Source organism: Oncorhynchus gorbuscha, linkage group LG22 (genome assembly GCF_021184085.1).
Source record: "Oncorhynchus gorbuscha isolate QuinsamMale2020 ecotype Even-year linkage group LG22, OgorEven_v1.0, whole genome shotgun sequence".
Taxonomy (NCBI): Eukaryota; Metazoa; Chordata; class Actinopteri; order Salmoniformes; family Salmonidae; genus Oncorhynchus; species Oncorhynchus gorbuscha.
Genome location: NC_060194.1, coordinates 4,690,496 through 4,709,402, shown reverse-complemented (window position 1 = coordinate 4,709,402; position 18,907 = coordinate 4,690,496). Strand labels below are relative to the sequence as shown.

Here is an 18,907-nt window from a genome sequence, read left to right as displayed (position 1 = left end):
ATCTATATACCTATCTGTGTGTCTGTCTATTCATTTGCAATTTTGCAGTGCTGAAATGATCTAGTTGACTACACACTGCTATTCCTTTAGCTACATTTGTTATAACGAATGGATGGCTGTACGTTTCAGTAAGCAACCATTTGATACATGCCTTCAATTGCATTAGCCTATTATTGAAATACTTGTCATTCAGTGATATTTATTCGCACAGTAATTCTTTAGGATCCATGAAATGTTTGTTAAGAAAATGTGCATGCGTAGTGGTGGGTGTTGTGAAGAGATGTGCAAAGTGACATCAAAGTTTATAACTTCCACAAGGATGGCAACAGCTTAGTAACAGGCGCTGCCTAGCAACCATCATCAGGCGAATTGCTTAGCTTAGAGTTATTTTGTTTAGTGCAACAGGTGTAAATTCTGATCACAAAGTTGGACATAACTATGTCTGACCTCGCATTTAAAACCAACTTTTTTTTGTTTACCAAACTAGACTAACCGACCCCTGCTCCCTGTAGTTTTTTTCTGGATTAATATCAATAATCAAAACATCAAACCACTTTATGAATTCATCAGGAATTTATTGTTTTGGGCAATTAATACCAAGAACTATATAACAAGAGAACCTTTGTAGAATTGACTTAATCAAAAAAGGTGTAACCGAAATAAAACTTAAAATCAGGGAAATGAAACTGAAAACGATACAAAACCAAATATCCAGCCCTTCACAGTAGGCCACAATAATAATTAAAAAATCCATTAGAGTCTCCTTGCTTTGTCGGTGTCCCCAAACAGGAGCATTAATAATATTAATATCAACATTGATAAAAAAAAAAAAAAAAAACAGGTTAAAAAGAGGCCAGCATCACCTACAGTGGTGCGTGGCAGCCTTGTCTGTGTAAGTGTGTGTGTATGTGTGTGAGGGGGAGAGAAACACCAGAGGTTGTGGTCGTAGCAGTAGAGATCTTTCAGAAAGGTCAGAACGTCTTATGCAGATAAGTCGCTGTTGTCAAAGCGCTCCTGGTCGTACACCTCAGCAATGACCTTGCGACCTCCAAACCAGCGATTATTGAGTGCCTGGATGGCCTTGTTCATCTCTGCCGCCATGGAGAACTCCACAAAGATCTTGACAATAACCTCCGCATCATCCTCCTCGCCCTGCTTTTCCTGGTAGATGATGACACGGTTGACAGCACCAAACTTGCCGCACTCCTCAGTCACCTCACCCTCCAGGTCATCGTCGATGTCCTCTGGTCCTACCATGTTCCGCAGCACCATCACCGTCGACTGGGCACAGTGGAAGAAAAGCATTATTATTGTACAATGTATTATTAAAACACAAATATGCTACCAGTTACTTTCTTGATCTGAGAAAACACTGACGGTACAGTTAGTTACCCACACGTTGCGACTATTAATGTTGTGGAAACTTTTCAGAGAATGCAACTGTAGCCCTTGTGGCTAAACGGCACACTTTGAACCCCAACCAGGGCTCCAGACGTGACCACTCAGTAAAATTGTGTGACCCTTTTACTTGGCTGTGCGAGTTCATGTTAAAAACATCTTAAAGATTGATTCCATACATCGTTTGACTGGTTTCTATGACCTGTAACGGAACTTTTTGAGTTTTTGTCTGGACGAAGTGCTCGCCCCTCATGAAGATGGATTACTGGTCTGAACGCACTACCAACAATTGGCTATTTGGACATAAATGATGGACTTTATGGAACAAATCAGTCATTTATGGTCGAACTGGAATTCCTGGGAGTGCCTTCTGATGAAGATCATCAAAGATAAGTGAATATTTAGTGTTATTTCTAACTTCTGTTGGATATTTCTCTGTCCGGGCTCTGAGCGCTGTTCTCAGATTATGTAAAAAAAAAAATCTGGCATTAACCTTTCTAGCACAGACGTTCCTCTGGCGGAACCCCTCGACAACATTCCGCTGAAAAGGCAGTGCTCGAAATTCGAAAATATTTTTTTGAAATATGTAACTTTCACACATTAACAAGTCCAATACAGCAAATGAAAGAAACTTCTTGTTAATCTACCCATCGTGTCCAATTTCAAAAAGGCTTTACAGCGAAAGCACGACATATGATTATGTTAGATCATAGCCAAGTAAAAAAGCACAGCCATTTTTCCAGCCAAAGATAGGAGTCACACAAAAAGCAGAAATATAGATAACATTAATCACTAACCTTTGATCTTCATCAGATGACACTCATAGGACATCATGTTACACAGTACATGTATGTTTTGTTCGATAATGTGCATATTTATATCCAAAAATCTCAGTTTACATTTGGCGCGTTACGTGCAGTAATGTTTTGATTCCTAAACATACGGTGTTATTCACAGAATTAAAGTTGGACTTCTCCTTAACGTAGCCTATTTAAAAAATATTTCGAGCTCTCTTTTGATAACCACTTTTCGGCGTGAAAGGATTTTTTTTATTTTTTAAATCCTCTGATCCGGTGGAATTGTCATAAAATAGGCCTACTTCTTATCCCTTGTGCAAATAGCCTACAGCTGTCTGTGTCTGTCTGTCCGGAGCTCACTGGCATAGGAAACTGAGGGCCCAGAATATTTTAGAAAATGTTGCAAGATTGATTGTGCTAGCTTCAGGCCGGACCCAAGTTAACAGTTGATATAATGTTTCATATTCCTTGCAGACAGGCCATGCATAGCCAATGTGAATTATAGGATATTTATTTTTAACAGGAAATTTTCTACCTGCAATGTTTTTATTTATTAGCTACTTTTTCCACATTTTGTTACGTTACAGCTTTATTCTAAAATGGATTAATGTACTTTTTTCCCTCATCAATGTACACACAATACCCCATAATGACAGAGATGTTCGATCGGGTTAAAGTGCGGGCTCTGGCTGGACCACTCAAGGACATTCAGAGACTTGTCCCGAAGCCACTCCTGCGTTGTGTTGACTGTGTGCTTAGGGTAGTTGTCCTGTTGGAAGGTGAAACTTTGCCCCAGTCTGAGGTCCTGAGCGCTCTGGAGCATGTTTTCAACAAGGATCTCTCGGTACTTTGCTCCATCAATCTTTCCCTCAATCCTGACTAGTCTCCCAGTACCTGTCGCTGAAAATCATACTAAGAGCATGATGCTGCCACCATGCTTCACTGTAGGGATGGTGCCAGGTTTCCTCCAGTCGTGACACTGGACTTTCAGGCCAAAGAGTTCAATCTTGGTTTCATCAGACCAGAGAATCTGGTTTCTCATGGTCAGAGTCTTCGGGTGCCTTTTGGCAAACTCCAAGCGGGCTGTCATGTGAAGATGGTTGTCCTTCTGGAAGGTTTTCCTATCTCCACTGAGGAACTCTGGGAGGCTCTGTCAGTGTGACCATCGCGTGCTTTGTCACATCCCTGACCAATGCCCTTCTCCCCAGATTGCTCAGTCTGGCCAGGCAGCCAGCTCTAGGAATAGTCTTGGTGGTTCGAAACTTCTTCCATTGAAGAATGATGGAGGCCACTGTATTTTTGGGGACCTTCACTGGTGCAGACATTTCTTGATACCCTTCCCCAGAGCTGTGCCTCGACACAATTCTTCTCTCAGAGCTCTACGGACAATTCCTTCAAACTCGAGGTTTTTTCTTCTTCTCTGACACCCACTGTCAACTGTGGGACCTTATATAGAGGCATGACTCTCCCGGGGGAGGGTCCAAGGCTCAGATCAGCGTGGCAATGGCTGACAATAGCCAGACCCCCTCTCACCCACAGAAGAGGAGGAGGGGGCTGTGCCGGTTTTGACACCTTAACACTCAGTCATGAATTTGGCAGTATTACTAAAGGAATGCCCTTTGTCTACAGAATACTTTTACCGCCAAAACGATGACATCCAAAAAAGTTAATATTGGAACAATATTTCTAATATAGGAATGTTAAGAATGGTCAGTGGGGATCTAAAGAACAATCATGTCACATTGTTTATTATTTTGTGATGTCATTAATAATTGCATCAAGAAAATACTGTATCTCGAAAGTGTACACATTGTCAAGTTTACATCCAAATGATGTATAAAATATATGATTAAGGATGAGAGTATTTCTGTTAAGATAGGAATGTGATTTGAGTTTTCAATTATATATTTTTTCCACATAAATTGTGACTAGACCTTGCACAGTGACTAGACACACCCTGCATGAGGTCAGAGAGCTTGTCAGTGTGATGGGACTGCCTTTTCGACCAGAGTGCTTGAAAGGACTGGCTAAGAATTAACATATCATACCAGAAGACGTGAGGCCGTGATCCACACGTTGAAATGTTTTGAAACTCTCAACCTCAACACGAGATGAGAAGATAACCTCACCTTCCAGACCAGAAAGAGTGGAGCGTTAGCTACATGTTTGAAATGGTTAAATCTTTAAAACCTTGACACAAGGTGAAGAAGAAGATAACCTCACCTACCAGACCAGTAAGACTGTCAGTCTGTAGCTGAGCTAGCTAAATAGGACAAATTAGCTAGCAAGTGCCGGCTAGCTCGCTAGATTGCCATAAACGTTTAAAGCTTTAAGACCCCAAATTAATGTAATTGGTTCAGAGTTTGTTTTGATATTTTAACATGCATGTCGTGATCGCGTTTGGTGTGGACGACAAAATAAAATGTCTGCATGATGGCACATGCGCGCAGCCGGTTTGGATTAATTAAGGCAATAAATAGGCCATAGTGGCGAAGTAATTACAATTTAACAATTAACACTGGAGTGATAGATGCGCAGAATAGGATGTGCAAGTAGAAATACCGGTGTGCAAAAGAGCAGAAAAACAAATATGGGGATGAGGTAGGAAGTTGGTTGGGATAATTACAGATGGGCTATGTTCAGCTGCAGCGATCGGTAAGATGCTCTGACAGCTGATGCTTAAAGTTAGTGAGGGAGACATAAATCAACAACGTCAGTGATTTTTGTAATTTGTTCCAGTCATTGGCAGCAGAGAACTGGAAGGAAAGGCAGCCAAAAGAAGTGTTGGCTTTGGGGAAGACTAGTGAAATATACCTGCTGGAGCGTGTGCTACGGGTGGGTGTTGCTATGGTGACCAGTGAGCTGAGAATGGGAGGAGCTTAACCTTGCAGATGACCTGGAGCCAGTGGGTTTGGCGATGAATATGTAGCGAGGACCAGCCAACGAGTGCATACAGGTCGCAGTGGTGGGTAGTATACAGAGCTTTGGTGACAAAACGGATGGCACTGTGATAGACTGCATCCAATTTGCTGAGTAGAGTGTTGGAGGCTATTTTGTAAATGATAACGCCGAAGTCAAGGATTGGTAGTATAGTCAGTTTTACGAGGGTATGTTTTTGCAGCATGAGTGAATGAGGCTTTGATGCGAAATAGAAAGCCGATTCTAGATTTAATTTAGAATTGGAGATGCTTATTATGAGTCTGGAAGGAGAGTTTACAGTCTAGCAGACACCTAGGTATTTATAGGTGTCCACATACTCTAAGTCAAAACTGTCCAGAGTAGTGACGTTAGTCGGACGGGCAGGTGCAGGCAGCAATCGGTTGAAGAGCATGCATTTAGTTTTTCTAGCATTTAAGAGCAGTTGGAGGCCACGGAAGGAGTGTCGTATGGCATTGAATCTCGTCTGGAGGTTAGTTAACACAGTGTCCAAAGAAAGGCCAGATGTATACAGAATGCTGTCGTCTGCGTAGAGGTGGATCAAAGAATCACCCGCATCAAGAGCGCCATTGATATATACAGAGAAAAGAGTCGTCCTGAGAATTGAACCCTGTGGCACCCCCATAGAGACTGCCAGAGGTCCGGACAACAGGCCCTCTGATTTGACACACTGAACCCTGTCTGCGAAGTAGTTGGTGAACCAGGCAAGGTAGTCATTAGCGAAACCAAGGCTGTCGAGTCTGCCGATAAGAATATGGTGATTGACAGAGTCGAAAGCCTTGGCCAGGTCGATGAAGACGGCTGCACAGTACAGCCTTTTATCGATGGCGGTTATGATATCGTTTAGGAACTTGAGCGTGGCTGAGGTGCACCCGTGACAAGCACGGAAACCGGATTGCATAGCGGAGAAGGTACGGTGGGATTCGAAATGGTTGGTCATCTGTTTTTATTTTTGGGGGAGGATGGATCAGCTTAATATTGCGGAAAGATTGTTGCTTCTATCAATGTAATTGTCTGCATCATTTCCAATCCCCCATATTTTTTGGGTAAATATATATATCCATACACGCATGCATATATATACATACACATACCTATATAGACATACATACTTTTTTAAAGAATATACCTTTATTATTATTCCCCCCAAACCCTTCCACCGATCCCCCAATTGGAGTAAACTAATAAACACTTCTACTTCTCCTTTGCATTAGCGTAGCCTCTTCTGTAGCCTGTCAACTATGTGTCGGTTTATCCCTGTTCTCTCCTCTCTGCACAGACCATACAAACGCTCCTCACCGCGTGGCCGCGGCCACCCTACTTTGGTGGTCCCAGCGCGCACGACCCACGTGGAGTTCCAGGTCTCCGGTAGCCTCTGGAACTGCCAATCTGCGGTCAACAAGGCAGAGTTCATCTCAGCCTATGCCTCCCTCCAGTCCCTCGACTTCTTGGCCCTGACGGAAACATGGATCACCACAGACAACACTGCTACTCCTACTGCTCTCTCTTCGTCCGCCCACGTGTTCTCGCACACCCCGAGAGCGTCTGGTCAGCGGGGTGGTGGCACCGGGATCCTCATCTCTCCCAAGTGGTCATTCTCTCTTTCTCCCCTTACCCATCTGTCTATCGCCTCCTTTGAATTCCATGCTGTCACAGTTACTAGCCCTTTCAAGCTTAACATCCTTATCATTTATCGCCCTCCAGGTTCCCTCGGAGAGTTCATCAATGAGCTTGATGCCTTGATAAGCTCCTTTCCTGAGGACGGCTCACCTCTCACAGTTCTGGGCGACTTTAACCTCCCCACGTCTACCTTTGACTCTTCCTCTCTGCCTCCTTCTTTCCACTCCTCTCCTCTTTTGACCTCACCCTCTCACCTTCCCCCCTACTCACAAGGCAGGCAATACGCTCGACCTCATCTTTACTAGATGCTGTTCTTCCACTAACCTCATTGCAACTCCCCTCCAAGTCTCCGACCACTGCCTTGTATCCTTTTCCCTCTCGCTCTCATCCAACACCTCCCACACTGCCCCTACTCGGATGGTATCGCGCCGTCCCAACCTTCGCTCTCTCTCCCCGCTACTCTCTCCTCTTCCATCCTATCATCTCTTCCCTCCGCTCAAACCTTCTCCCACCTATCTCCTGATTCTGCCTCCTCAACCCTCCTCTCCTCCCTCTCTGCATCCCTTGACTCTCTATGTCCCCTATCCTCCAGGCCGGCTCGGTCCTCCCTCCCGCTCCGTGGCTCGATGACTCATTGCGAGCTCACAGAACAGGGCTCCGGGCAGCCGAGCGGAAATGGAGGAAAACTCGCCTCCCTGCGGACCTGGCATCCTTTCACTCCCTCCTCTCTACATTTTCCTCCTCTGTCTCTGCTGCTAAAGCCACTTTCTACCACGCTAAATTCCAAGCTGCTGCCTCTAACCCTAGGAAGCTCTTTGCCACCTTCTCCTCTCTCCTGAATCCTCCGCCCCCCCCCCTCCTCCCTCTCTGCAGATGACTTCGTCAACCATTTTGAAAGAAGGTCGACGACATCCGATCCTCGTTTGCTAAGTCAAACGACACTGCTGGTTCTGCTCACACTGCCCTACCCTGTGCTCTGACCTCTTTCTCCCTCTCTCTCCAGATGAAATCTTGCGTCTTGTGACGGCCGGCCGCCCAACAACCTGCCCGCTTGACCCTATCCCCTCCTCTCTTCTCCAGACCATTTCCGGAGACCTTCTCCCTTACCTCACCTCGCTCATCAACTCATCCCTGACCGTTGGCTACGTCCCTTCCGTCTTCAAGAGAGCGAGAGTTGCACCCTTCTGAAAAAACCTACACTCGATCCCTCCGATGTCAACAATTACAGACCAGTATCCCTTCTTTCTTTTCTCTCCAAAACTCTTGAACGTGCTGTCCTTGGCCAGCTCTCCCGCTATCTCTCTCTGAATGACCTTCTTGATCCAAATCAGTCAGGTTTCAAGACTAGTCATTCAACTGAGACTGCTCTCCTCTGTATCACGGAGGCGCTCCGCACTGCTAAAGCTAACTCTCTCTCCTCTGCTCTCATCCTTCTAGATCTATCGGCTGCCTTCGATACTGTGAACCATCAGATCCTCCTCTCCACCCTCTCCGAGTTGGGCATCTCCGGCGCGGCCCACGCTTGGATTGCGTCCTACCTGACAGGTCGCTCCTACCAGGTGGCGTGGCGAGAATCTGTCTCCTCACCACGCGCTCTCACCACTGGTGTCCCCCAGGGCTCTGTTCTTGGCCCTCTCCTATTCTCGCTATACACCAAGTCACTTGGCTCTGTCATAACCTCACATGGTCTCTCTTATCATTGCTATGCAGACGACACACAATTAATCTTCTCCTTTCCCCCTTCTGATGACCAGGTGGCGAATCGCATCTCTGCATGTCTGGCAGACATATCAGTGTGGATGACGGATCACCACCTCAAGCTGAACCTCGGCAAGACGGAGCTGCTCTTCCTCCCGGGAAGGACTTCCATGAATCACGGTTGACAACTCCATTGTGTCCTCCTCCCAGAGCGCCAAGAACCTGGCGTGATCCTGGACAACACCCTGTCGTTCTCAACTAACATCAAGGCGGTGGCCCGTTCCAGGTTCATGCTCTACAACATCCGCAGAGTACGACCCTGCCTCACACAGGAAGCGGCGCAGGTCCTAATCCAGGCACTTGTCATCTCCCGTCTGGATTACTGCAACTCGCTGTTGGCTGGGCTCCCTGCCTGTGCCATTAAACCCCTTCAACTCATCCAGAACGCCGCAGCCCGTCTGGTGTTCAACCTTCCCAAGTTCTCTCACGTCACCCCGCTCCTCCGTTCTCTCCACTGGCTTCCAGTTGAAGCTCGCATCCGCTACAAGACCATGGTGCTTGCCTACGGAGCTGTGAGGGGAACGGCACCTCAGTACCTCCAGGCTCTGATCAGGCCCTACACCCAAACAAGGGCACTGCGTTCATCCACCTCTGGCCTGCTCGCCTCCCTACCACTGAGGAATACAGCTCCCGCTCAGCCCAGTCAAAACTGTTTGCCCTGGCCCCCCAATGGTGGAACAAACTCCCTCACGACGCCAGGACAGCGGAGTCAATCACCACCTTCCGGAGACACCTGAAACCCCACCTCTTTAAGGAATACCTAGGATAGGTTAAGTAATCCCTCTCACCCCACCCCCCCTAAGTTTTAGATGCACTATTGTTAAGTGACTGTCCCACTGGATGTCATAAGGTGAATGCACCAATTTGTAAGTCGCTCTGGATAAGAGCGTCTGCTAAATGACTTAAATGTAAAATGATGTAAATGTACTTCTACCTGCAGTCCATACATCTTATACATACTCTACAGACAGTCTACTTCACAATAGTTCTCTCTTGTTTGTTCTTAGTCCTTCCTCTATTTCTGATGTCCATCCAGTTTGATTTCTATTTGTAACTGTGCTATTTCACAAAAGCTCCGGACCTATATACATTCTACAGATCCCTTATCCCCTACATTGTTTATCTTGTTATTAGTCCCACCCTTCAGCTCCACTCAACCCCTCCCATCTGTCTCTCAACATCATCCATTTTGGATTTCTACTTGCCATATATTTTTCAACTGCGCTGTGATGCTTCACAAAATAATTGAACCTTGCTATTCTCATAGCTTCTACAGATGATTGTAAATTAAAAATAAACATTTTTGCTAAAATAATTATTATATTATTGATTGATTGACTATGGCTTTTCAAATCACCCAGTATTGCTATCTGTAGTGTTAGTTCTAGGCAAATGTTGCAATTCTTCAGCCATTCCTGGACCTGTGACCAAAAATGAGCTACATATGGACAATACCAAAATAAATTATCTAATGACTCTGCCTCCTCACAGCAGACTCTGCAGAGCTGGGAAGAGTGTATCCCACATATATATAACATTATATTAGTTGCAAGAATTTTGTATAGTAATTTATATTGAAAAATGTGAAGTTTTGAATCCGGCGTTGTTTTGCGTATCAATTCATAAACCATGTGCATCGAATGGGTACATCGAAATCTCTTCCCAACCATTTTGCAATTTATATGGCACAGCTGTCTGTTTTTTAGTCCTTAAATGAAATTGGTATATGTTTTTATTTATCACACTTTAACCATTTATGTTCTTTAATACAGGGCCGACTTACAAGTTCCTTACTTTTTTCCCCTTCTACTTGCCTCTTCCATTTTTGTGGTAATGCTATAATTAATTGGTTGTAATTTTGGGTAGAGCAGACATTTCCATATGTCTGTGTTAGCTGCATGTGTGACATAACTCCACCAGTCCCATTTATTTACATTTACATTACATTTAAGTCATTTATCATTCACTAAATGTATACCTTTGGTCGGTCATCTGTTTGTTCACTTGGCTTTCAAAGACTTTAGAAAGGCAGGGCAGGATGGATATAGGTCTGTAACAGTTTGGGTCTTGAGTGTCTCCCCTTTTGAAGAGGGGGATGACCGCGGCCGCTTTCCAATCTTTAGGAATCTCAGATGATACGAAAGAGAGGTTGAACAGATAGGCGTGGCAACAATGGTGGCGGCTAATTTTAGGAAGAGAGGGTCCAGATTGTCGAGCCCAGCTGATTTATAGGGATCCAGATTTTGCAGCTCTTTCAGAACATCAGCTGTCTGGATTTGGGTTAAGGAGAAGCGGGGGGGCTTGGGCCAGCTTCTGTGGGTGGTGCCGAGCTGTTGGCCGAGGTTTGGATAGCCAGGTGGAAGGCATAGTCAGCCGTAGAGAAATGCTTATTGAAATTCTCAATTATCGTGGATTTATCGGTGGTGACACTCAGAGGAGGTGAGAGGAGCTGAGAGGAGGTGCTCTTATTCTCCATGGACATTACAGTGTCCCAAATTTTGGGGGAATTAGTGCTGCAGGATGCACATTTCTGTTTGAAAAAGCTAGCCTTTGCTTTCCTAACTGACTGTGTCTACTGGTTCTTGACCTCCCTGAAAAGTTGCATATTGCGGGAACTATTCAATGCTAGTGGATGTTTATGTGCTGGTCAAGGGCAATCAAGTCTGGAGTGAACCAAGGGCTATATCTGTTCTTAGTTCTTATTTAAGATGGTGAGGAAGGCACTTTTAAAGAACAACCAGGCATCCTCTACTGACGGGATGAGGTCAATACCCGGGCCAGGTTGATTAGAAAGGCCTACTCGTAGAAGTGTTTTAGGGAGCGTATCTTCAAAGGAAGAAAGGAGAAAACCCTCTCAGACAATCACTAGTACAGCCAAGTAGCTGCACTTAGGAAACGGACATTGGAGGTCCAGGACAACTAAGAAGAACAACATTGGTGTATGGCTCTGGTTGTCCACCAGAGGTCACAATCGACCCCTTCGCCATAGAAGGCTTGATTGGTTTCAACAGAGATGACAAATAAAGACATCCACATGTAAATACACTAATGACTTCTTATTCCAAAATGCAAAACTGGCGGTGGTTTGTGTGCAAGGTACAGGGATTCCTCCTTTAAAATTTGCGAGCTTACGCCACAGGACTTAGAGGTAATTTGTGATTTAGTATGGTGCCCTGCGTCACCACTTCATTGCCCCAGACCAGCGCAAGGGGGAGTTAGAGCACTGATTATGCTTTTGGGTCCTACTGTGTCTCTAATTGACAATGAATGGGCGACATAAACCTAAATAGAAACTGATAATTGTGCATTACTTCAGTATTACTTACTAAAACTCTTGTTACACTAAGGTTCTTATTATTTTATTTTGCTCTTACTGTAGTACTGTACGGTAACGTACAGAGCCTAAGTGGCGCAACGGTCTAAGACACTGCTACAGATGCATAGCAGAACAAGCTGTGTGGCTACAGATGCTGGTTCAATACCCGTGCCAGTCTTGACTGAGAGACTCATGAGATGACTGTAGGTTTTTGTTTTTCACCCTCTAAAAGCAGAAATAAATCATTCTAAATATCAAACTGGCTTCATTTGCAAATTAGTAACAATGTCTCACTCCATGTTCCAAGAATGGCCTTTTTCTTGCTCATTCTACATTATTTGAAAAATGAAATCTCCAAAATATTTAAGTGGCATTGCACTAATAATGGAGCTGACTTATTATGACAATGACAATTACACGTATTATATTAAGTTAAAATAAAAGTGTTCATTCAGTATTGTTGTAATTGTCATTATTACAAATATATATATAAAAATCGGCCAGTTAAATCGGTAGTGGCTTTTTTGTGTCCTCCAATCGATATCGGGCATTGAAAAATCATAATTGGTCGACCTCTACTGAATACCATCTCTGTAGTCTATGTACACTTCTTAAAAAATGAATAAAGGAATGGGAATGACTTTATAATGTCTTCATAAGATGATTTAAAGAAATCTAATTGCAAAAAAAAAACATGTGACTCGTTTCAGGAAACTCTGCGTATGCCGTCACTAATGGCGTCACTAATTCACAGGAGAGCCATTTAAACCTTTTTTTATTTTTCAAAATGCATTTTTTGGCAGAAAAGCCTTCTGGAACATGTGAACTTTCATGTGCCTTAATAACAAATGTGTATGCCATCTGTAAATACAAATAAAATTGTTAGTACGAGCGTAGTTGGTTTAGCCACGGAAAAAGCCAGGAACCTTCCCTCTAGCTATGATTGGCTGAGAATGGCTGGGCTGGACATGCTGAGATATGAATACGGATTGGTCTCCCATGTAGCATGCTTCTGTTTATGCTCAGTATGTGTAGGTAATCCTTTCTCATGTGGATTTTTTAAAAGATACCCCGCAGTAAAACTGCAAAAGTATTGATCTCTACTTTCTAGAGGACCACGTTTTGTAATCAGTGGAATGCCTATTGGAATTAGAGTATGATAGCTAAGGAGATGGAGAAAATTCTGGCGTTGTATTGCAAATATGCAGAGGGAGTCAAAAAGAGAACACACTTGGCTGTTGTATAAAACACCTGTCTCTGGTTTACATCTTTAAGCTAAGGGCAACCATGACTGTGACAGAGAGGGAGAAGTGTCCATCCATGTATACAGGTAAGAAGGTCTAGCTAGCTACATTTTCAGATATTACACGTTTATAATTTTGTCAGAATGTCATTTGCATTTCAAGTTAAAGTGTAGTGTTAGCTGACTGGCTCGCTAGATAACGTTATGTGTATGATCTGTGTAGAAATATTATTCGTATCTCAGAGCCATTTGCATTGCTAGTTACAGCCTAATATTAGCTAGCTAGCTAACGTTGAACCTAGCTGCAGTTTCATGCAGGGTAGTAACATGAGTTGGGATTATGGTTCATTGTTTAGTTAGCTAGGTGTACATTACATGTCTAAACAAAAGACTCCACTATGCAAGTAACCATTTACATTTACATTTAAGTCATTTAGCAGACGCTCTTATCCAGAGCGACTTACAAATTGGTGCATTCACCTTATGACATCCAGTGGAACAGCCACTTTACAATAGTGCATCTAAATCTTTTAAGGGGGGGTGAGAAGGATTACTTTATCCTATCCTAGGTATTCCTTAAAGAGGTGGGGTTTCAGGTGTCTCCGGAAGGTGGTGATTGACTCCGCTGTCCAGGCGTCGTGAGGGAGTTTGTTCCACCATTGGGGAGCCAGAGCAGCGAACAGTTTTGACTGGGCTGAGCGGGAACTGTACTTCCTCAGTGGTAGGGAGGCGAGCAGGCCAGAGGTGGATGAACGCAGTGCCCTTGTTTGGGTGTAGGGCCTGATCAGAGCCTGGAGGTACTGAGGTGCCGTTCCCCTCACAGCTCCGTAGGCAAGCACCATGGTCTTGTAGCGGATGCGAGCTTCAACTGGAAGCCAGTGGAGAGAGCGGAGGAGCGGGGTGACGTGAGAGAACTTGGGAAGGTACATTTCAATACAATGTTGATGATGTCACTGCGACAACTGTCGAAAGATGTAGCTGGTAAGTTTGCTCTGGCTCTCGCCTGTGACAAAGCACAGAATAAACAACAAATTTACAAACGCTCAACACCCGTTGAATATGGCCGGTGTCAGTAAACGTTGGCAAAAAAGCACAATTAAATTGTTACCAGCAGCACAGTTACAGTCACCAACGCTCTTGGCGGAAGGTAGCCTAGTGGTTAAAGCAACCAAAAGTTTGCTGGATCGAATCCCCGAGCTGACAAGGTAAAAATATGTGCTTCTGCCTCTGTGCAAGGCAGTTAACCCACTGTTCCCTGGGCGCCGATAATAAAGACAGTAGATCAGGCTGGTCTGTCATAATATATTCAACCTTATGTTCCCTGTCCTCTATATATAGCTGTTTATTATACCTGTTGATACAGGGCTCATATGTGAAACTATTCTAACTGAACATTTTCTTTCACAGTGACACTGACTCCGAATGGGAGCCCCCAGTGCCAAGGTGTCCATCCCCCACTGAAGCTGGTTCATCCAGCTCCTGCCACAAGTGGTGTTCATCTGCACAAATGTATTTCTGCAGGCATGGATGTGCTATGGCACCTGGCATCAGCAGCATAATATTGTGTAGAGGACTGAGGGTCTTCCAAATATTGAAAGTGTTATTTTGTAAATGTGTATTTTTTGGGGGGGGGGGGGGGGGGTGTTAGAATACCATATTGGTATTTTGTATATAGTTATTCCATTCAAAGTGTATAACTTCACCAATTTGGCCACTTGGGTACATTTGGGCTACTTGTGGGGACACCTGGGTGACTTCATGATAAATGTCATGTAGCACACTCATTTTGGAAGTTATCATTCTGAAACTTTGCACAAGTACTGTTGCACTCTTGTGTTTTTCACTGAAATTGTCCCCATCATCCTATCTGAATTTTTGTTTTGTCTTGTTCATTTTAAAGATGATACAACAATAAAAAGAAAACACGTATGTTTTTTTTCATTGTATTATCTAAACCAGATCTATTGTGTTATATTCTCCTACATTCAATTCACATTTACACAAACTTCAGAGTGTTTTTTTTTCAAATGGTACCAAGAATATGCATATCCTTGATTCTGTGCCTGAGCTCTAGGCAGTTAGATTTGGGTATGTCTTCAGGAAATTGAAAAAAGTAGGGGGGTAGTTCTAAGAGGTTTTTAAGGAGAAGTCTATATAAGTCTTTAATTCTGTGACTAACAATTGTATCTTTTATCAATGTTTATTATGAGTATTTCTGCAAAACCACCAGATGTTTTGGAATCAAAACATTACAGCACGTAACGCGCCAATGTAGATTGAGATTTTTGGATATAAAGATGCACATTATCGAACAAAACATACATGTATTGTGTAACATGATGCCCTATGAGTGTCATCTGATGAAGATCATCAAAGGTTAGTGATTCATTTTATCTATATTTCTGCTTTTTGTGACTCCTATCTTTGGCTGGAAAAATGGCTGTGTTTTTTTTTACTTTGCTATGACCTAACAAAATCATATGTTGTGCATTTGCTGTAAACCATTTTAGAAATCGGACATGATGGGTAGATTAACAAGATGTTTATCTTTCATTTGCTGTATTGGACTTGTTAATTGTTGAAAGTTACATATTTCAAAAAAATATTTTTGAATTTCGCACGCTGACTTTTCAGCGGAATGTTGTCGAGGAGTTCCGCTAGAGGAACGCCTGCCCTAGAAAGGTTAATGGGTAGACAAAGATTAGCTCTCCAGTTGGTACCAAACACTCAAGGGCCATTTTCACTAAAGTGATGTTACAAGTTAATCAACTTTTTATTCAAGGTTACAAGTTAAATTACTTTCCCATTGTTCCTCAACTATGATGTACCATTTTGTAGCTCTAAGTCTCTACTTTTATCCAAAATAATAAACACAATTTAAAATTTTGCTACATAAGATCAAATTGAGCCAGTCGGTCACAAATATGGGCTAGTGCCACAAGGGGAAAGGGTTAGACCACTGCTAACTCATCCATTGTGTTCAAGAAGAAGAAAAAAACCCAGGAACATTTCAACCCACCTCTTGCTTGCGGAGCAACTTCTGCATGACCATGTGTCTGGCGCTGCTCCCGGAGATGCTCATGTGCTCCTGCTCACTCAGCGGCTCCTGGCCCGTCCCGTCCTGCAAGGCCTCCTCCTCCACTTCCTTCTTCTTGGCCTCCTGGGCTGCCACCAGAGAGGTGACCAGCACCGGTGGTAAGGCCAGCACTGGGTTGACCAGGCCCACCTGAGGTAGCACAGGCAAAGCGGGCCGCACTGGGGTTACCCCTGTAAGAGAACGGAAGGAGGCAGCACAAAAAGGTCAAACCCCCCCAAGGTTGGACAGCCAACAGAGGAGCCTCCCCAAGCCCTAAGCCAGTGGCAATGGTGGGAAAACCCCTCAGGGGCTTTTCCCAAGATAACTGGCTGGGTTGGCTCCTGTCTAGCAATGTTTAATTGTGACACGACAGCTCCCTGTCAAGTAAAAGGGTGCTATCGAACTGGAGCTAGCAATCATGGTATTGGAATGTTGTGTCCACTAGCAGGCTGTGACTGGACTGACCACATTTGTTCTGCTGCATAAGGAACATTTCCACGTGATGTTTGGGGTTGGCAAAAGTTAGATGGCAAAGAAACTCTATAGCAAAGCCTTCCAAACCCCTTCTAAAGCTCTACCATCTATTCCAGGTAAATATGGTTTTCCTAGTCCATTAATCTTTGTCAAGTAAGTGTTAAAGCGGCAATCAGCAGTTGAATCAATAAATAAGCGTCCTCCTCTCCCTGATTCGGTAAAAAGCTGAGGGAGGGGGCTGGAGAAATATAACCACTCTCGTGAATAGACAGAGCTATGGATGCAAAGACTGACCATCCGGGATATGACAAATATCGTTTTAACCAGTGTTTGTTTACATTTACTTTGATTCCAAACATTGGAGTAAAACAAGCTTATATACTTTGGGTTCTGGTGGAGTACATCAGTTGAACTAAGCTCAGAGGAGGCATTTATAAGTTAGTGCCTTCAGAAAGTATTCATACCCCTTGACTTATTCCACATTGTGTTGTGTTACAACCTGAATTCCAAATGGATTAAATATTTTTTTTTCTCTCACGCATCTACAAACACCCCGTATTGACAAAGTTAAAATGTTTTTAGAGTTTATTGAAAATGAAATGCACACATTTCTAATTTCCATAAGTATTCACAGCCCTGAGTCAATAGTTTGTAGAAGCACCTTTGGCAGTGATTACAGCTGTGAGTCTTTCTGGGTAAGTTTCTAAGAGCTTTGCACACCTAGATTGTGTAGCATTTGCCCATTATTCTTTTCAAAACCTTCAATCAAATTGGTTGTTGATCACTGCTAGACAACCATTTTCAGGCCATGCCATAGATTTTTTCATATAGATTTAAGTCAAAACTGTAACTCGGCTAATAAGGAACATTCACTGTCTTCTTGGTTAGGTTATTTTCATGCTGAAAGGTTGCTACAAATAGAATGCATTTAAAAAATGTGTATATTCTGTAAAGGCGTCCTTTTCCTCTGTCATTTAGGATCGAATTATGGAGTAACTACAAAGTTGATCCCATCCTCAGTTGTCACAGCCATTAAACTCTGTAACTGTTTTAAAGTCAACATTGGCCACACGGTGAATCCCTGAGCGATTTCCTTCCATTCTGGCAACTGAGTTAGAAAGGACACCTGTATCTTTGTAGTGACTGCTTGTATTGATACACTGTGTGGGGTACAGACATTACTCCTGAACTTATTTAGGCTTGCCATAACAAAGGGGTTGAATACTTATTGACTCTTGACATTTCAACTTTTGCTTTTTAATCATTTGTAAAAAATAATGAATAAAATAATTCCACTTTGACATTATGGGGTATTGTGTGTAGGTTAGTGACTAAAAAAACAAAATGTAATCAATTTTAAATTCAGGCTGTAAAACAGTCAAATCTGGCAAAAGTCAAGGGGTGTGAATACTTTCTTAATGCGATATATATTCTTCAAGAATCAATGGGTACATCATTAATTCACAATCCAAAAATGGATGTAGCAACTGCAGACTGCCCCTTTAAAGGGGAAAGGGGGGAGGGGCATGGGATGCAAACTAAACACTCCTTACAATAAAATGAAGGTATTCAAATGAATCCCCCCCACCCTCTAACCACCCTGGTTGTAGCTTCTTAATGGTCATGTTGATGCATACCAAAAGTAATCTCCACAAAACACACAGGATCTGAGACTCACTGGCCAATAGGAATGAGGGGCTATGTTTATGAGGGGAGGGGCTAGAAACAGTCCTCTTCACACTTGGTTGGTCAGTGTGCAGCAAAGGGGAGGGATTAAGTGGCCACTGTCGGTGCGATTGTGGAGTCAAGAGAGGGAGGGGAAGAAAGGAGAGAGAAAAAAGAGAGAGACAAGGAGAGAAGAGACAATAAAAGAGAATCTATTAGTGGAGTGGTCCTCCGACAGGCTATGTACAACTAACACACTGTAGGAGACAACAGCAGCCTGAAAAAAGTACAGAGGCAATTCCACTTCAGACAAAAAAATATCTATATGCACCGGTTTAATTCCTCATCTCGTTTTGGTTCCACCATATAACATTATAGGGTGTTAACAGATGGCATCACTAAGTGTAACGCTACACCAGTGGTGTCAAACTCATTTTACCCCGGGTGCCGCAGTCGTTCTTCATTGAGGTCCGGAGGGCTGCACTGAAAATTGGTTATACTTCCTTGCCAACAAAGTTAACAAAAAAATTGTCCTCTATCCATCATTTTTTACATTTTCTATGCTCCCTGACACTTCTAGCGAGCTGGACAGTCAAGAAACTATGAATATGGGTCCATTATTT

The 18,907-nt window shown here is 43.4% G+C and overlaps 1 protein-coding gene across 1 annotated transcript in view; it reads right to left on the bottom strand.

Annotated features, from left to right (window-relative positions):
* Positions 1–558: 558 nt before the first annotated feature.
* puf60a (poly-U binding splicing factor a) overlaps positions 559–18,907 on the bottom strand; it is a 78,343-nt gene continuing 59,994 nt past the window's right edge. The window contains exons 10-11 of the mRNA XM_046321177.1: positions 16,089–16,336; positions 559–1,281 (exon numbers count right to left, since the gene is read on the bottom strand). Coding sequence (XP_046177133.1) covers positions 982–1,281; positions 16,089–16,336 — 548 coding nt within the window. The 3' untranslated portion in view covers positions 559–981. The remainder of the gene's footprint in view (positions 1,282–16,088; positions 16,337–18,907) is intronic.